This window comes from Oryctolagus cuniculus, chromosome 16 (assembly GCF_051225735.1).
Source record: "Oryctolagus cuniculus isolate XC-2025 breed Fujian yellow rabbit chromosome 16, ASM5122573v1, whole genome shotgun sequence".
Lineage (NCBI taxonomy): Eukaryota > Metazoa > Chordata > Mammalia > Lagomorpha > Leporidae > Oryctolagus > Oryctolagus cuniculus.
The window spans coordinates 50,628,680-50,647,962 of record NC_142882.1 but is presented as its reverse complement, the minus strand read 5'-3'; the positions used below and the strand labels follow the sequence as shown (position 1 = coordinate 50,647,962).

The window sequence follows — 19,283 nt, the reverse complement described above, 5'->3', positions numbered from 1 at the left end:
AAGGGGTGAGAATTTCAGGCAAATTTTCATGTAAAACATCTTAGCTAGGGTCCAGCGCTGGGGCTTTGCAGGTAAAGCCACCCCTGCAATGCTGACATTCCATACGGGCACCAGCTTGAGTCCTGGCTGCTCTACTTCCCACCCAGCTCCCTGCTAATGGCCTGGAAAAAGCAGCAGAAGGTGGCCCATGTGCTTGGGTCCCTGCTACCCACATGGGAGACCCAGAAGAAGCTCCTGGCTCCTGGCTTCAGCCTGGCCCAGCCTCTGCCATTGTGGTCATTTGGGGAATGAACCAGCGGATGAGAGATCTCTCTCTCTGTCTCTCCCTCCCTCTGTAACTCTGACTTTAAATAAATAAACAGATCTTTAAAAAAAAAGCCTTAGCCAGAGCAAGCATTTGGCATGATGGTTAAGATGGTGGCTGAGTCACCTGCATTCCATATTGTAGTGCCTGGGTTCTGAGTTCGAGGCTTGGCTCTGCTTCTGGTCCTGTTCCCTGCCTGGGCAGAACTTCGTGGCTGACCACTGAGGGTACTTGAGTCATTTTCTGGGTTTACTTCTGTTCTTCCAAGCGCACCCCTGCACCCTCGCTGTGCAGTGTCCCCCCCATGCACAACTGTACACCTGCAGATTATCTGCTAACCAAGAGTAAACGGGGTCTGTCCGTATCTCTTGATTTCCCACAATGTCGCATTCTTTCTTAACCATCTGCACCTATTCTGCTAAGAAGTATCAAGGCAAGGAAGAAACCTCGGACGTTCCGTGCCGGAAACGGAAGGTGCTGCATCTTGTTTCCCAGTGGATCGCGCTCTACAAGGACTGGCTGCACGAAGACGAGCATTCCAAAATGTTTCTGAAGGTAATCTCACGCTTCTGCACAGGCCGCGATGTCCCACGGTGGCTTCTGTTTTCAGCTTCACAGCTCACAACCTCATTTGTAGGTCACAGTCATTCAGCTTTTTTTTTTTTTTTGTCAAGTTCTGATTCAGGGGAGGCATAAATTCACTCTGATGTCTGAAGCCAGGTGTTTCCTCCCATTCTCTGTTGCTGTTGCTTGCCTGATTTGAACAGCATGACATACAGCCCCTGGAGTTGATAGGATCATTAAAAATACATCGATAAATGCTATCTTCCCTTTAAAATATAAAACCAGCAAGACATGAAAATAGGCATGTTTCCATTCAGGAGTTTTTGGGAACGTCCAGCCTGTGGGCCCTATAAGGTTCACAAGACCATTTGGTCTGGCCCTGCCAAGGCACCACAGGTCAGACTTTAAATTCAGTAAATCTGTAACAGGCTCATTTTTTTAAAAAAGATTTATTGTTTGGAAGAGTTACAGAGAGAGGTAGAGGTAGAGAGAGAGAGAGGTCTTCCATCTTCCTGTTCACTCCACAATTGGCCGCAATGGCCTGAGCTGAGCTGTTCTGGAGCCAGGAGCCTCTCCCGCGTCTCCTATGTGGGTGCAGGGGCCCAAGGACTTGGGCCATCTTGTACTGGTTTCCCAGGCCGTAGCAGAGAGCTGGATCGGAAGTGGAGCAGCTGGAACTTGAACCAGCGCCCATATGGGAAGCCAGCACTGCAGGCCAGGGCTTTAACCTGCTGCGTCACAACGCTGGCCCACAGGTGTCACTCCCCCATTCGTGGAGGAACGACACAGGACCCTGCGCTGCTCCCTCACCCGCTCAGCCCTCCCCGGGTTTGCTGCTGGTTCTTCCAGGGTTGGCTGCTGACCCCTCCACCTCCGTGGAGGGGCGGCTCCCCCTGCCACTTTCCCCACTTCCGCAGGGGAGCGGCACACCACCGGCCGGCTCTCAGGGGCTGCTCAGATGTTATCCGGATGTTCCCTTTAGATGTTCCCGGTGCATGTTGTCTCTCTCCTCCTTTATAGTCCTCTTCCACCAATCCCAACTCTGCTACCCACACGCCGAGCACGCTGCTCTCCTCCAATCAGGAGCAGGATCAGCTCCTGCAGTTCATCAAATTGGCGAGAGGCAGCTGTATAGAAGTTGTTTACTCCCTTTCAGCGCCATATTGTGGGAGAGCAGATGCATAGAATAAGTCCTAATTCCAGTAACTTAGTCTAGTCCGAGTTGCTCCCCACACACAGGCTCATTTTTAAGTTGATGATTTTATATGGCCCACAAATGATGTTATAAATATCCAAGTAGCCCTCAGCAGAACAAAGGTTCCCCCTGCAAATAAATAGACTTTTTTTTAAAAAATAAAATGTTCTCCATGTCAAAGGACAGAAATTAGCATTTTATATAGCGTTCAAGTTTATTAAATTTCAGGATGTATTAGAAAATGTTTAACTTTCATGAGCTTCAAGGTTCGTGTGGCCCCCAAACTTCATATCTAACTGAACTTTCAGTAACTTCTTATTTGCTTTGAAAAGGCTGCGTGTTTGGCTTAGAATTGTGGAACTCAGAACTGCTTCTGCAGAACAGGAGAGGAAACCTTATAAAGTGTCCCAGTGAGTCAGGGAGCCTTTCAGAAGCTCGATTTATAGGTTGTCTCAAAATGACTTAATTCAGCTGATACTTTGCCTCCCAAACGGTTGTATGGTCGTACCTTCTTTTGAATATGAGGTTATGAGGTAGGCTTAGAAATCTTGAGTAGCCAAGCCAGGGACTCTGTAATTCCCAGCGTTGTCTACTGCAGCCCCTAAAATCAGCCAGTGAGCCATGGGAGTTGAGCGATGTAAGGTTAGGAGATGTCACTGGTACCTGATGAAAGCACTGTGCTGTCCCAGGGTCCACGGGGCTCACTGGGCAAGACGGCCACTGGCAAGTGTTCATCCGCACGACATGGACATTAAACCATTTCAGCTGCCACTTGTCTTCTCCCCCTCCCCCACAGACCATATACAGGAATGTCCTGGATGACGTCTATGAATACCCAGTACTTGAAAAAGAACTGAAAGAATTCCAGAAGATCCTGGGAATGCACCGGCGCCAGTAAGTGCTTGCGTTTCCTGACTGTGGTGAGTGGAAAATGCAGCAGCGAGTGCGGTAGGGTTTGGGGTATCTCATCCTTCCCGCTGCTTTTCAGCATCTTGGGTCTTGGTTTCCTCTCGGTTCTTTAGCCTTCCTAGGAGCATGATGTATGTTATGTTTGTATGAGCACGTCATGTATGTTATGTTTGTATGAGCTGGCTAGTTTTCTAAGATTCTGCTTGATGTGGTCAAAAACACCCTCCTGGGTGCGTGAAAAGATTATTCAAGAAATTATTATTTACTTTAAAACTCTGCCTGTCTGGCTTGGAATCTGGGGACTTGTACCTGGTTTTCCATGGACTGGAAGAGACTTTCTAAATAGGGCCCAGAGAGTCAGGAGACCTTTGAGAAGCTCAGGGTTCTGGTTGCCTGAAGTTTCTTTATCAATTAGAAAGATGAAAGAAAGCCGCTTACTCCGGGACTCTTGGAGGGCCCACGTGTCTCGTAGGTATCTCGCGTTCATCTCTTGGGCTGACAGCACCTGGCTTTACTAGAGTCACCACTGCCTCTCCTTATTAACTTTGATAAATGAAAGCAAGTTGTTATCCAGTCTTCGGGTATAGCTGCAGAGTTCACGTAAAGGGAAAGTATTCCAGGCTGGTGTTGTGGTGCAGTGGGTTAAGCCACTGCCAGTGCTACCCACATCGCATATGCGTGCTATTTGAGTCCCAGCTGCTGCCGTACTTCCAATCCAGCACCCTGCTAATGTACCTGGGAAAGCAGCAGAAGATGCCCAGGTGCTTGGGCCCCTGCACCCACGTGGGAGACCCTGTTCCAGGCTTCTGTCTTTGGCCTGGCCCAGCCCTGGCTCTTGCAGCCACTTAGGGGGTAAAGCAGCACATGGAAGATCTCTGTGTGTGTGTGTGTATGTGTGTGTATAAGTGCACCTCTCATAGAAAATGTTGATTTAGGCCTTTCAGATTACTGATAAGATTTGAACCCCTAGGCCAGCGCCGCGACTCAATAGGCTAATCCTCCGCCTTGCGGCGCTGGCACACCAGGTTCTAGTCCCGGTCAGGGCGCCGGATTCTGTCCCGGTTGCCCCTCTTCCAGGCCAGCTCTCTGCTGTGGCCAGGGAGTGCAGTGGAGGATGGCCCAAGTGCTTGGGCCCTGCACCCCATGGGAGACCAGGAGAAGCACCTGGCTCCTGGCTTCGGATAGGCATGGTGCGCCGGCCACAGCACGCTGGCCGCGGCGGCCATTGGAGGGTGAACCAATGGCAAAAGGAAGACCTTTCTCTCTGTCTCTCTCTCTCACTGTCCACTCTGCCTGTCAAAAAAACAAAACAAAACAAAACAAAACAAAAAGATTGAACCCCTAACTTGATTTTAGGAAAAGAAAACGCCATTGCAAAATATGTAAGCTTGTGCACATTGAGAAATTCAGACATCAGTTGCAGGGTGTATGTTGTGGTGCGGTGGGCTAAACTGCCACTTGGAACACTCGCTGCTCCATACAGAAGCACTGATTTGAGTCCCAGCTGCTTGTGCCTGGGAAGCAGCAGGTGATGGCTCAACTACGTGGGTCCCTGATTCCTACCTGGTAGACCAGGACGTAGTTCCTGGATCCTGGCTTTGGCTAGGTCAGGCCCAACGGTTCCAAGTATTTGGGGATTGAGTGGGTGGAAGCTCTTTCTCTTCCCATCTCTCTCCTTCTCCCTCTTCCTCTCTATCACTATGCCTTTCAAATTAAAAAAAAAAAAAAAAAAAAAAGGCAGGACAGTCAGATGGACTTGCATGTTAAAACCGTGCGTTGGAAATGATTGTTGGTCTTTTTATCAGTATGCATTGTATTAAGTTTCCATAGCCTAAGACAAATGTGACAATGTGCACCAATAAATGAAGCAAAAGAGAAGAAAATGAGAACTTTGCATCAAAATAATCCTCTCCCACATGGAATTTGCTCTGTGCTGTAGGGCAGACCTGTTTCAGTGGAGAATGTTAATTCCTGGCTTAATAGATTCAAATACTTTAATGAGATTTACTGCATGCCATTTAAAAACTTACCTAAGAAGGGGAAATGATAGCTTCAAATAAGAAAAAGGATATTAAGATAGGGTTCTTGGGGCCGCTGCTGTGGAACAGCAGGTAAAGCCGCCGCCTGCAGTGCTGGCATCCCATATGGGTGCCAATTTAAGTCCTGGCTGTTCCACTTCCTATCCAGCTCTCTGCTGTGGCCTGGAAAAGCAGTGAAAGATGGCCCAAGTGCTTGGGCCCCTGCACCTGTGTGGGAGACCCAGAGGAAGCTCCTGGCTCTTGGCTTTGGATCAGCGCAGCTCTAGCCATTGTGGCCATTTGGGGAGTGAACCAGCAGATGAAAGACCTCCCTCTCCCTCTTTCCCTCTTTCCCTCTTTCTTTCCCTCTTTCTTTCCCTCTTCCCTTCCCTCTTCCCTTCCCTCTTCCCTCCCTCTTTCCCTCTCCCTCCCAACCGCTGGATTACTTCCCAAATAGCCACAACAACTGGAGCTTATATGAAGCCTGGAGCTTCTTCCAGGTCTCCTACACAGGTGCAGGGGCCCAAGCACTTGGGCCATCTTCCTCTGCTTTCCCAGGCCACAGCAGAGAGCTGTATCAGAAGTGAAGCAGCCGGGACTCAAACCAGTGCCTAAACAGAACATCAGCACTGCATGTGGCAGCTTTACCCACTATGCCACAGAACCAGTATGTATGTATGTATGTATGTATATATATATATATATACTTTATTTTATTTTTACTTGGAAGTCAGAGTTACACAGAGAAAGAAGGAGAGGCAGAGAGAGAGAGAGAGGTCTTCCACCCACTGGTTCACTCCCCAGTTGGCTGCAATAGCCAGAGCTATGCCGATCCGAAGCCAGGAGCTTCTTTCGGGTTTCCCACACGGGTGCAGGGGCCCAAGGACTTGGGTCATCTTCCACTGCTTTCCCAGGCCATGGCAGAGAGCTGGATCGGAAGTGGAGCAGCTGGGACTTGAACCAGCACCCATATGGGATGCCAGCACTGCAGGCAGTGGCTTTACCTGCTATGCCACAGTGCTGGTCCCCCCTTATATCTTTTTTAAGGAGCAAACTCCTCCACCCCAGTGCATAAAACTTGGTCTTCCACGACAATAACTGGCGTTCTTCTGGGTTTGGGATGCAGGCTGACTTGTTGTCTTTCTCCTTTCAGCACTGTGGATGAATATTCACCACAAAGGAAGGTAAGACAGGTGCTTCCACGGAAATCAGGCGATCTGGCCCTTCTTCCTGCCTCGGGCACGCGGGGGCGGGGGCTGCCGGGGCTGCAGCAGGCAGCACGTGCAGCTCCACTTTCGTGTCCCTGTGCCCATGCACATCGGAGTTCAGCCACGTGCCCTGAATCGGATTGGGTTCTCCGTCTTTCGTGGTGCGTTTTTGGAGTCTCAAAGGCTCCTCTGCTGTCCCCAGTGGCAGGCATTTGACTTTCGACATGTCTCTGCCTCCCTTCCCCAAAATCCAGGCAACAGTTTTGGCCCAAGGTGGGGGTGGGGGGAGTCTGTTAAGGAAGAGGTTTGCACTGAGCACCACAGAGGGAGAGGTGAGCGAGGGTTGGCGTGTTCCCCTTTGCGCGCGCTGTGGGCACGGGTTTTGTAGAAGCTGATGCAGCCGGGGAGGGGGCAGGAACATCTCAGTGCACCAAGGCTGTTTCCTGTTTCCCTGCAGAGAGTCGCTGGACCACAGCAGGGGCATGGCTTTCTCAGAAGGATCGAGGGATGTTTGTAGGCTCCAGTTGTGGGAGATTGTGGGGGTACTCATCACCACGTGGCAGAGAGTAACAACAGGGGCGTGGCTGGCACTGGTTTTGGCCATCGCCATTAAGTTGCTCAGAATCTCCATTCCCCTCCTCCCCCCCCCCCCCCACGTATTCATGGAGACAACTCCCAATTTGTTTCTCTAAGATTGGATGGGTGGATTTCAAGTTTTTCAAAAAAAAAAAAAAAAATTGGCCAGCTCCTTGGGAACATGTTGTCAGCAGCTGTGGATTTCCAAAGGGCAGGCCCCAGTCCTTCATTGTTCTCTTTCTCCCTTTTTTGCAGAATAAAGTCCTTTTCCACCAATTCAGTCTCAAGGAGAACTGGCTGCAGCACAGAGGCGCTGTGATTGAAACGGAAGAAAGTGAGTCGGGCTCCAGCTTGGGGGGGTTGAGGCCGCCCGGGGTTGCAGCTCGTCACCGGCTTCCTCCGGCCCATGTTCACGGCCAGGAGCTGCTCTTCTCTCTGCCTCTGAGCATCAGTTTCCATGGACCACATCATCCCGTCCCGAGGGCCAAGGGCGTTGTGAACTTGGGACGTAAGGACAGGGAACCAGGCAAGAAGCCTCTGTGTTGTCGGGTAGAGGTGCAAAATGTACCGAGAACAGCCTTTGCCTTTTTCCCATAACCACCTGAGAAGGCCACCAAGGCCACAGGACAGGGGTCGGGGCTGGGTTTGGCCCCGAGATTTACAGAAGAAAGGTCTTGGAGAGAATAATGAGGCAGGCTGTGTGCTCAAAGTGCCTGCAAAGCAAGGCTGTGCCGGGTGGTACCGCACTGCAGTAGGCGCGCAGTAGTGCTACAGGGGCAGAGGGCGGGACCTGACACCCCCTGGAAGGCGCTGTCCACTCACTGCTAGAGGAAACTCCTCTTGAGCGCCCTGAGGATGCCAGTGAGCCTTTCTCTGTCCTGTTCTATAAGGGGAAAGGAAGAGTGGCAGGAGTGCAGAGCCAGGAGACAGTGAATTAAAATGTTCACACTCTGGTGACCTTGAGACTCCCTTAATTTTTAAAGAAAATATTTCTTCCTTTATTTGAAAGGAGGAGTTAAAGGTTGGGGGGGGAGGGGAGAGACAGCGCAAGAGAGCATGAGCACATGATCGATGAATCTTCCATCTGGTGGTTCAGTCCCTAAATGTCTTCAGTATCTGAGGCTGAGCCAGGCCCAAGCCAGGAGCTCCATGTGGGTGCAGAGGCCCAAGCACGTAGGCCATCTTCCACTGCTTTTCCAGATGCATTAGCAGAGAGCTGTATTCCAGGTGGAGCCGCTGGGACTAGAACCGGTGCCCATCTGGGATGCCAGTGCTGCAGGCAGCAGCTTAACCCACAATGCCACAGTGTCAGCCTCTTTCAATTTCTTATTTTTATTTTTTTAAAGATTTATTTTTATTTATTTGAAAGAGTTACACAGAGAGGAGAGACAGAGAGATAGAGATCTTCCATCCGTTGGTTCACACTCCGCTTGGCTGCAATGGCCGGAACTGAGCCGATCCGAAGCCAGGAACCAGGTGCCTCTTCCAGGTCTCCCAAGCAGGTGCAGGGGCCCAGGAACTTGGGCCATCTTCTGCTGCTTTCCCAGGCCATACCAGAGAGCTGGATTGGAAGTGGAACAGCGGGACCCAAAACCAGCACCCATATGAGATGCTGGCACTGTAGTATGTGGTTTTACCTGCTATGCCACAGTGCTGACCCCTTAATTTCTTGAACATTTAAAACACCCAGTGTCCCAGGAGTGCTTCTTCTGCCCTGTGGTGTTTGTGTGCAGTGTCTCTGAGAGAGAGATTGTAGCCAGCTAAGCGTCATTTAGCCCAAGTCGAAGAGCAGGCAAAATGATCTGACCTCCTGATGCAGTCATCAGTGACGCTCCTTGCTTGTGTTGTCTGACAGTTTGATGTGCCATCCCCGCTGAGTTTCAAGGAGCCTCAGCGTTCCGACACCCCTGACCTTGTTCGCTGGCTTCTTAAGCCACCTGTCTGTCTGCCTTACAGTCAGTACTTTGGGCCCAGATCTCCTGCCTTGCTCAGGAAGCCGGCTTCTCTGTGGAAGCAGGAAGCCTTTGTTTTCTCACGCCCATCAAGTTGACTGCTCGGTAAATGTCATTGTCTCAGCTCCCGCACCACCCGCGGCACATGAGATCCGTCCAGTGCTTCCCGGCCGTGTGTTTACTTTGGGGCTCTGTCCAAAATTCACAGGCAGACTTTCGCTTAGTTTGCATTTCTGCGAAAACAGCCCTGCGCTGAGTTCTGTGGTGCCATTTTAAAATCGCCTGGAAGGTTTTTCTGGAAGCTATGCTCTGGCTGTCTTTGATTAGGTGTTACAGAAGAGCAAAATATCTAAGATGGTATTCTCCCCCTGTCTGTTCAGAAGGAGCCTTTTTTTAATGGCTTCAGAGGAGCTGTCATTGGTTTCCATTGCTGTTGAACAGTTTCTGCTGTTCAAATGGTAAAATTTCCCCCAGGATCCTTTCTCCCTGATAGCGAGAACGTCCTGGGAATAATGATTGGCGCCACGGACAATAAGAAGGAAATTAAAAAGGCGAGGGAGGCGAAACTTATGCGCCAGCTCATGCCAGGGGCAAGCTGACGACCGAGCCTCCGATAAGCTTCCCGGGATTCTCACAGCCCAGGCAGGGCTCAGCTTGGGCGATGGGGCCTGTTCTGGAAGGGAGTGTAAGATCACAATTCATGAGTTAACATGCTGACGGGCTGCTGTGAGAGCGGGCAGCGCCTCTCACAGCAGGGGTTGTACAGTACGGTCGTTGGCGCCCAGGTGCCCCAGATGGGGTGAGCAGGTGCCTGCCACGTGCACAGGCTGGAGCTGCCCTGGACTCCCCTGACAGCTGGGAAACCTGAGTCCACGCGTACTTGTTCACTGGCTGGCCGACGGCCACGTTTTGCTTGTACAGCACACACTGACAGGCTTATCACCCCATGGCTTCACGTACATATGTCAGTTGGTCAGTCTCACTCCGAAGGGCTTCATAAAACTGAACAAAGGGGCCAGTGTCGTGTACAGCGGGTTAAGCCACTGCCTGCGACACCAGCATCCCATATGAGCACCAGTTTGATCCACTTCTGATCCAGCTCCCTGTTGACGTACCTGGAAAAGCAGCAGAAATGGCCCAAGTGCTTGTGTCCCTGCTGTCCACATGGGAGACCCAGATGGAGTTTGAGGCTCTTGGCTTTAACTCTGGTCCAGCCCTGGCTGTTGCTGCCATTTGGGGAGTGAACCAGCCAATGGAAGATTCTCCCGCTCTCTGTCTCTCCTCCCCCCCTCCCACTCTGTCTCTTGTTCCCTCTCTGTACCTCTGCCTTTCAAATAAATAAATAAATCTTACAGAAAATGAAAGAGAGTAGCACGGTGGGTACCTTGGATGGAACAGCCTGTGGCTGGCCACCAAGGCTCTCTGCTCACACACAGTTCTTCCCTCCTGCAGTCTTTTGCCACGTGTACATAACGGAGCACTCCTACGTCAGCGTGAGGGCCAAAGTTTCCAGCACAGCCCAGGAGATCCTGAAAGTGGTCGCAGAGAAGATCCATCACGCAGAAGAGGAGCTGGCCCTGGTGGCCATTGCGTTCTCCGGGGGTGAGTTGTTTCCCATCTCTGATTATTCCTCTCCCACTGTCCCTTCCGGGCCCACAGCTGGATAACCATGGCAACAGTGAGGTGCCGCCTAGCAGAGGTGTTTCCATGGCAACGGCTGGGTGCTGCTGGATGCTGAATTTTCCTCCCAACAGCTGACTCGGGAGGCATGCCCAGTGTTTTTGAAATGCATTATAAGGCTTTTTGTATTTTGGACTCTAGATAAGCCTTCTATTTGTATACTTAAATTAACTATGGGAATTGCTAAAGGGGGGAATTACTATAGGGAAAAAAAATAAAATAAAAAGGAGTCTTACTGCCAGGTGACAATTTAATACCTGAAGACTCCGTGTTGGAAGATAGCAAAACTGTGCAGTAAGCCACGTGCCCACAGGACAGCGTTCCTGCAGGTGGACATGGGGAGTGAGGCCTGTCTCCCCCTGTGAGGCTTTCTTGATCCTCAGAGAATGGGTTATTGTCTGTTTTGAATAGGATCACACAGATTACAAGCTGACACCATCGATCCGTGGGGCCCAAACAGACCTCTCGGTTTTCACTGGGGCCTGTCACTTCTCAGTGGCACCCGCCTCCCTTTGTGACTTGCAGTCTTTATTTCCTATCTCATGAACCCCAAGCAAAGCACCAAGACCGTGGCTTAGCTGCAGTCACTGGGCTGCTCCGCCAGCGATGGGGCCGCGGGGAGGGGACAGAGCGGCCTTTGCGTGGGCCCTTTGTTTACGGCAGGCTATACCTGGTGTTGAAGTCCCGTGTGGCTCCTGCGGTCTCCAAGCCAGCGAGTTCCACGTGCAGACAGAGCCCCGCTTCTGCCGGGCCTCTTCTGCCTCCCCAGGAATCTAACGGTGCATCGTCTTGGAGCAGGCATCCGAGACGCGTGTGGACCCCGTGAATTTTAATCAGCAAGTGGTTGCATTTTTGATAATAGATTTTGGGTGGAGATGATAAATGTTTATTATATGTGATTTTCAGGGACCAAAGATATTATTAAACTATTGGCCTTTTAAATAGTATTAAAGCTTCCTCAAAACTAGTATTTGATGTCAAGTTGCTACCGCTACAGAAAGTAATCTTTGGGTGCCCAGCTAGACAGGTGTTGGGAGAGGGACGGGCCCTAGGAACCTAACAGTACCACTGAGATCGTCTCCGGGAGCTGGCTCGTCAGCCGGGGGCCACGTGAGAGTCTGCCAATTAATAAGTGGCTCTTTCACTACCCAGTTATCTATTTGATGGCTGTGAAATGCCATTTTCATACTCTATTAAATTAGATTCATCAGGGCGAGCTAGCGTGTATAGACCCATTGCTAATCATCGCTAGAAATATCAGCTTATCTGCTGAATTACCCCACAGATTTGGAAACGTGCCATAGCTTTCCACCCATTAGTTATTCTGTCTGTTAAGAACCTTTGTGCCTGCATTTGATTATCTCTGAAACAATAACGTGGTAAAGAAGCAGGGCAGGTGGGACGGGCCAGAGCTTAATGCATTTCTTGCTCCCGTTACTTAATGTTTTTTAAATGATTGATTGATTGATTGATTGATTTGGGAAACATACAAGCAAATCTGCCATTCAGTGGTTCACTCACCAGATGCCCAGAATAACCAGGATTGGGTCAGGTTGAGGCCAGGAGCCAGGCATTCAATCCAGATGCCCCCCCTGGGTGAGCAACTAGGACCCAATCACTTGAGCCACCCCCTGCTGCCTCCCAGGTGCTCATTAGCAGGACACTGGAATCAAGAACAGAGCCAGTCTCTAGCCCAGGCAGTCTGCTAAGGGATGGAGGCGCCGCAACCAGCAGCTCAGCTACTACACCAAAAACACCTGCCCCACTTACATAGTTTTTTATAAATAATGTTTCATGCTCCTCTAGAGTGAAATTATCATGAGATCTGTATTTTCTTTTTGTCTACAAAAGTTTAAAGATGTTGGAAGTTCTGTGGATTTTTCTGAAAGAAGCAGTACTATCATCCTTATATCTTTAGTAGACTTTTTTTTTCTTTTATGATTTATTTATTTATTTGAAAGGCATAGCAATGGTAGGGGGCTATATTTTCCATCCAGTGGGTCACTCTCTAAATGGCCACGAAAGCCAGGGCTGGGCTGTGCCAAAAACCAGGAGCCAGGAACTCCCTCTGGGTCTCACAAGAGGGTGGTTACTTGAGTCATTGTCCATTGCTGCCCAGGCACATTCGCAGGGCGCTGGATCAGAAGCAGAGCAGCTAGAGGGCGCTGTTGTGGCTTAGCTGGTAAATCCGCCACGTGTGACGCCAGTGTCCCATGTGGGTGCCAAATGGGAGACCTGGACAAAGCTGCTGGCTTCAGGCTTTGTCCCAATCCCAGCCATTGTAGCCATCTGGGGAGTGAGCCAGCAAATGAAAGATCTCTGTCTCTCTCTGTAACTCTGCCTTTCAAATAAATAAATAAATTTTTTAAAATGTAGGAGTGGAACAGCTGGGGCTTGCACCAGCACTCCAGTGTGAGGTGCAGGTGCGGGTGGCTTTTTACCTGCTGTGCCACAGGGCCCACCCCTCCCATGAACTTTCTGAAGACCCTTGTATGCACCGATTTGTAAAAAAAATTGTACCAAAGAACATTTGTCTTTGAATTCCAATATTTAATTCCAACGTTTTGAAGTAGTCATGGTAACCTCCCCAGCTGTTCAGAGGCTAAAACCATACATTTTCATCTTTCATCGTATATGAGAAACCTGAAAATAAAGGAAAAAATATTTCTTGGAAAATAGAAAGGTTTTTATCATAAAGACACGGGTTATTTTCTGTAAAGTGTGAATGAGACTCCTAAATCCCCTTGTCACTTAGACACAGGCACACAGAGCACCGAGAGAAATTCTAGCCCAGTGAGAAAGCGGTTCAGAACCGGGCTGTGACACCCGTGACCTGGCGTCATAGTATTATCGATCTTTATGATGCTGGGCCATAAAGAATCTATTAGACTGTCATTTGTATTCTCTGTATCAAGCAGAAATATTCCAAACTAAGTTTGGATTGGAGCTGATCATCTAGAGAGAATGGTGTCCAGTCACTGGATGGCCACGCGGCTCCCGTGGCTGTGGCAGGAGGCTTTGATATTGCTTCAGTTTTGCAGTTAGGAGGAGGATGCTTTTCCAGGAGGGAAGCTGTTGTGTCATTACAAGGCTCTCCTTGCAGTACAGAAAAGGTCAGAGGGCAGGGACAGTTCGCAATCAGGGAGATGCGACGGAAGAATACGTGAAAGGGTTTTCTGCCTCACTAGAAGTCAGCAAACCCAGAAGAAACTGAGAATCCCATGTGGGTTTTAACCAAACAGCAAATCTGCCAAAAGCCACCATCAGTGTAGGTCAGAACCATGCCAGACACCTCTTTTTAGGAAAATAGTGTGATTTGTTTTCTTGAAAAGAATTGCAAAGAAATTTGGAAGCATGTATCCAAAACTTCCAAACTGTTAATTCACTTTGAGCCAGTACTTCCAGTACTAGGAATCTGTCATAAGAAAATCATCTACAAGCAGACAGATTTGTGCCATAGTGTATTGACTTTGACAGTGTGTGTGGGGGTTGCCCTTTAATCAAGTCCATTATCTTCCAGCTCCTGGCTGCTGCTCTGCATATGACAAGCCATCTGCCCCAAAGAAAGTAGGAGCCATTAAACCCTCAACAGTAGTAGAAAGATTAAATGATGTTATATAACCAATGAAACATGATATAGACAGATCATGTTTTAAAGGTTTATTTATTTATTTATTTGAAAGGCAGAGTTACAGAGAGGCAGAGAGAGAGAGAAAGAGTCTTCCATCTGCTGGTTCACTCCTCTCCAGATGGCCGCAACAGCTGCAGCTGCGCTGATCCAAATCCAGAAGCCAGTAGCTTCTTCCTGGTCTCCCACGTGGGTGCAGGGGTCCAACCACTTGGGCCATCTTCCACTGCTTTCCCAGGCCATAGCAGAGAGCTGGATCGGAAGTGGAGCAGCTGGGACTCAAACTGGTGCCCATATGGGATGCTGGCACTGCAGGCGGTGGCTTTACCCGCTCCAATCCACTTTAAGTCATACTTACTTTTAACTATTTTTTTAAGAACTTCACACTTCAGATGCACTGTGTAGGCCTACTGCTACTCTTATGTTTCTCATGACTTTTTTTTTTCTTTTTTGAAATAAAGAGAAGCATGAACTTCAGCCGAATGACTTGGCCATCTCCAAATCCGTTGAGGCATCCGGGCGGTTATATGTCTACCGGAAGGACCTGGCTGACACTTTGGTAAGGAACCATGGCCTTGAACTAGAAACACGCAGCACTACCCTCAGACACGACACAGGTTTCCCATGCCAAATCCCTCCAAAGGGAAAACTTCCTGAGCTTCTGAAACACCAGCTGTGGGATCGGTGATCTCTCCATTTTATTCCGTTTCCTCTTTCCTGGGAGTCTGTGGGGATGAGGCTGAGAAACGCACCCTGGGTGGGTTGGAGGGAAAGGGACGATTCACTGCATCTGGTGCACTTGGAATGTTCCACTTCCTTGAGGAATGGGGGATTTCCCCTGTGTTCATTGGAGTCATAACCGTGAGACATCAGATTCCACGGAAGCTCAGGAGTTTGACAAAATGTAGATTCCACGCTGTATCTTGTTTTCAGTTAGAAATTTAAGACTCTGCCTAGGTGGGCATTTTTCTGTTGTGCTGTTCCGAAAGACCTCAGCCTGTGGTTGCTTCCCAAATGGCAGAACCGTTCCCTTGGAACCTTCTAGAAAGAATGGGCTCTCCCAGGCAGCCAGCCTATCGTCTGGACTCAGGGTCCTCCTCACCCCTCATGCAGTTGTCACCGGGTGGGTCTTTGCAGCTGGCACAAGACACCTTCACCAGTTCATGGAAAGTACGCATCATGTAAAAACCATGCACAGATCTCAAAACTTCTCTGCGCCGAATAAACTTATCTTTTCACTCCATTTTCCATGAACTCTTTGATGTCCTCCTGAACATGTGAATTGTGTTAACCAAAACTGCTTTAACAGAAATATTACGTGTAAAGTTAACCTGCAGGATATCTAACTCCCATCATACTGCCCATCGCTATCAATTTTCACCCATAGTACTGGATACGAATGTGCCACATAATTTGCAAACGGTTCAAAGAGCCTGGATAATGGACTCCGGGTACAGCCAAGTCAGGGAGAGTGCTAGGGTGTTAAACCCAGCTGGGTTTAGCTCCGACGCCCCTGTGGAATGCTCTCATCGTGCATGATTTAGAAGAAAAGGAGCTGACCTCTTCCCGTTCCTTGCATGTCTGCACTGAAATTGTGGGCTTGCTCATTTCATCTTCAAAACATTGCAGTTGGGGCCGTGCCGTTGCTCACTTGGCTAATCCTCCACCTGTGGCACCAGCATCCCATATGGGCACCGGGTTCTAGTCCCAGTTGCTCCTCTTCCAGTCCAGTTCTCTGCTGTGGCCTGGGAGTGCAGTGGAGGATGGCCCAAGTGCTTGGGCCCCTGCACCCGTGTGGGAGACCAGGAGGAAGCACCTGGCTCCTGGCTTCGGATTGGCGCAGCGCCGGCCGTGGCAGCCATCTAGGGAGTGAACCAACAGATGGAAGACCTTTCTCTCTGTCTCTCTCTCTCACTGTCTATAACTCTACCTGTCCAAAAAAAAAAAAAAAAAAAAGATTGCAGTTCAAATAGAAGAAAAGGGAAGCCTCACACTTGGAACCACTAGGACCCATTAGCACGAGCACACCCATTCATCTTAGAAGACAGGAATTAGAGCTGTGAAGGGACAGGAGAGGGAGAGTGTCTCGATGACCGGGTTCCAGGACAAGGGCGTGGCTAGGGAAAGTCGGAGGAACAGACCACCAAGTAGAACAGCCTTGCATCCTGCGGAGGGCAGCAGGTGTTGGTGCACTGCGCAACTCGCAGCTCGCCCTTTGAAAGTCTGCCGGGCAGTCCGTGCGTCCCAGCCTGGCCAGGCCAGTCCTGGAGAAGCCCCGCCTTCCCTCCGTTGCCCGTGCCCTCCTGTCCACACCACACCTGCATGGTTGTGAGTGCAATGAGCGAGTCAGCATTTTCTGAGCTGTTGATGGAGTCGGTGTTTTCTGAGCATCACACTGAGGCACGGAGGACATGTGTACCGTGAGCTGCTCTGGGGACAACCACATGTGTGGAGAAAGCAGCTCCGTGGTGGGTGTGTGTGCATGTGTGCATACGTGTGTGCGTGCATACATGTGTGCCCGCATGTATGCTTTAAGGAAACCTTTTTATAAATGTAAAACTAAACCAAATACAAATCTTTCCTAATTTAGTTATAGATTAATATTTCTTTAAAGATTTATTTATTTATTTGAAAGAGTTACGCAGAGATGGCGAGGTAGAGAGAGGTCTTCCATCCGCTGGTTCACTCCCCAATTGGCCACTACGGCCAGAGCTGTGCCAGTCTAAAACCAGGAGCCAGGAGCTTCTTCCGGATCTCCCACGCCAGTGCAGGGGCCCAAGGACTTGGGCCATCTTCCACTGCTTTCCCAGACCACAGCAGAGAGCTGGATTGGAAGTGGAGCAGCTGGGACTTGAACCAGTGCCCATATGGGATGCTGGTACTGTAGGTAGCAACTTTGCCCACTATACCACAGCACCCACCCCTAGATTAATATTTGACATCTGAAATACTTGCTTTCTCGTGTCCCTTGTTTTTGCAAAGTCCTCATTTGTTTCGCTTTGAGGTCATTAACTAGTCAAGTCCAACCCCTCAAAGGGGAGAATTTATATTTTAATTGGCAAACACCAAATAGTTTGGAAAGATGGCAAAGCAACATTTTTTCTTTTAAATAGCCAATAGTGACAGCAGATTTAAAGTTGTGTTGGCCAAATTAAAACAACAAAAAGGAAACAGGAGAGGAAGGAAGAAGCGGGAGGGAGGAAAGAAGGAAATACTATGATATTCTTAGAATTGTATCTGCGGCCGCGGCTCACTAGGCTAATCCTCCACCTGCGGCGCTGGCACCCGGGTTCTAGTCCCGGTCGGGGCGCCGGATTCTGTCCCGGTTGCCCCTCTTCCAGTCCAGCTCTTTGCTGTGGCCTGTGAGTGCAGTGGAGGATGGCCCAAGTGCTTGGGCTCTGCACCCCCATGGGAGACCAGGAGAAGCACCTGGCTCCTGGCTTCGGATCCGTGCAATGTGCCAGCCGGAGAGGCCAATGGAGGGTGAACCAACGGCAAAAGAAGACCATTCTCTCTCTCTCTCTCTCACTGTCCACTCTGCTTGTCAAAAAAAAAAAAAAAAAAAAGAATTGTACCTACAAGCTGTGTTGAATCTGTTAAAAAAGTTAACTCGAAATACACTAATGAAGTTGGGGTGACATGTCATCCTGTCTTCCCCCTAGGTGTTCCGAGATGCCCTTAGCAGTTCTGTAGAGTTAGCTCCTGTTTACACAGGGGAAACCAGTTGAGACGTAAAAGGGCCCTCCTCCACGGGTGCACATGTGAGACAGCTCGTGCCTGGTGTCTCATGTAAATGCGCTCGCTCTCCACGGGCGTTTCGCTGCGGTCTGTAAACGCGTGTCTGGGCTGAGGCCTGCTAAACAGATGTCCTGTGAAAGCCGTGTCTGTCTGTGTTGAAGTGCACCCTGACATTTCTTTTGTTTGTTTTTATACTAACCCTGCTGGCGCGTTCCTTCCTACCAGCAGCCAAAGTGATGTGGGGGCTCTTGCTTTCATTGTGCTGTCTGCCGGCAGTGTTTTATGATCGGATCTGTGGAGGTGGGGGAGGTGTGAGCACGTGGGGGCGGGGCAGGCTCACTCTGAGGTTGTCTGCCTTTGCCAAGATCCTTTCCTAAATTGGCTGTAACCTATTGAAGGTGAACAGACCAGCGAAAATATTAAGTGCGCTCAGAAAAGATTGCCGTTCTAATTCTGGACTTCTGGTGCTCTCTGTGTGGCCAGCCGAGTTCCGTGCAAACCGCTGGGGAATGACCAAGCGCCCTTGTGCTTCTGTCTGTGCCTTTAGAACCCCTTCGCGGAAAACGAGGAGTCGCAGCAAAGGTCGATGCGGATTTTGGGGATGAACACTTGGGATCTGGCCCTGGAGTTAATGAATTTTGATTGGAGTCTATTCAATTCCATTCACGAGGTACGTTCTGAGTACTAAGAGGATGCACCTGCTAATGCTACTTGAGCTATGGATTCTTTTTGGAGAACGTGCGTTTGCATGGTGATAAGCTAGGGTAGCGTGATCCGAACGCTGTTTCCAGACTTAAAATACATTCAAATACTGACCCAATCCTAGGACAAGCAGATGTTATGGTCAAGTTTTATTTACTGCTGTTTATATAAAGTGGTATAAATATGCAAGATTTGTATAAAATGTATGCATCCTTGTTTATGAATACACACACATTGATAAATGTATTTGAAGCTGCCAACGGGGTTGAGGAACTGTTTTCTCTTTGATATTGGCATTTTTATTTTTCTGTGAAGTTTACACGGGTTATGCATGTTATACATGTACAGATCCATCCACCCATTTACTTCAGAAGATTCTAGACAATTAGACTTGTGCTGCAATTTTGGCTATATTTCAGATTTTTATATTCATCTCTTTCCTCCCTTGAGGGCACATGATTGCATTTATCAAGCAGTAGATTAGGAACAAAATGCTAATGACAACTAATGAGTGTATTTGGGCAATGGGAGGTCTCGCAGGGATCAGGGGATGAAAAATGTGAGAGCCCCCTGCAACCGTATGGTCACGTTGGTTTTGCCGTGCGGTGGAATTTCTCATTCTGGAATGGCCCGTTCTCCTCAGTGCCCTAGGAGCATGTGTTAGCATCCTTCACGTGTCACGTGTTTTCTCATTTGAAAATTAACATTGCACTCTGAATTTGAGCACATAGTGCATTCACTCGGGTTAGGCGATTTGTGTCTTTGGAAAAATATTAGTACCGCTGTCCCCAGCTTGTTCAGTGGGAGCC

At 49.3% G+C, this 19,283-nt stretch overlaps 1 protein-coding gene across 5 annotated transcripts in view; it reads left to right on the top strand.

Moving 5' to 3' along the window:
* Positions 1–19,283, top strand: part of RAPGEF5 (Rap guanine nucleotide exchange factor 5) — a 250,077-nt gene that overhangs the window by 203,877 nt on the left and 26,917 nt on the right. For all 5 annotated transcript variants that reach the window (XM_089315364.1, XM_051852807.3, XM_089315365.1 and 2 more), the window contains 7 exons: positions 715–859; positions 2,860–2,957; positions 6,144–6,174; positions 7,030–7,108; positions 10,179–10,328; positions 14,496–14,593; positions 18,320–18,442. In XM_089315364.1, the coding sequence (XP_089171490.1) occupies positions 715–859; positions 2,860–2,957; positions 6,144–6,174; positions 7,030–7,108; positions 10,179–10,328; positions 14,496–14,593; positions 18,320–18,442 (724 nt within the window). The remainder of the gene's footprint in view (positions 1–714; positions 860–2,859; positions 2,958–6,143; positions 6,175–7,029; positions 7,109–10,178; positions 10,329–14,495; positions 14,594–18,319; positions 18,443–19,283) is intronic.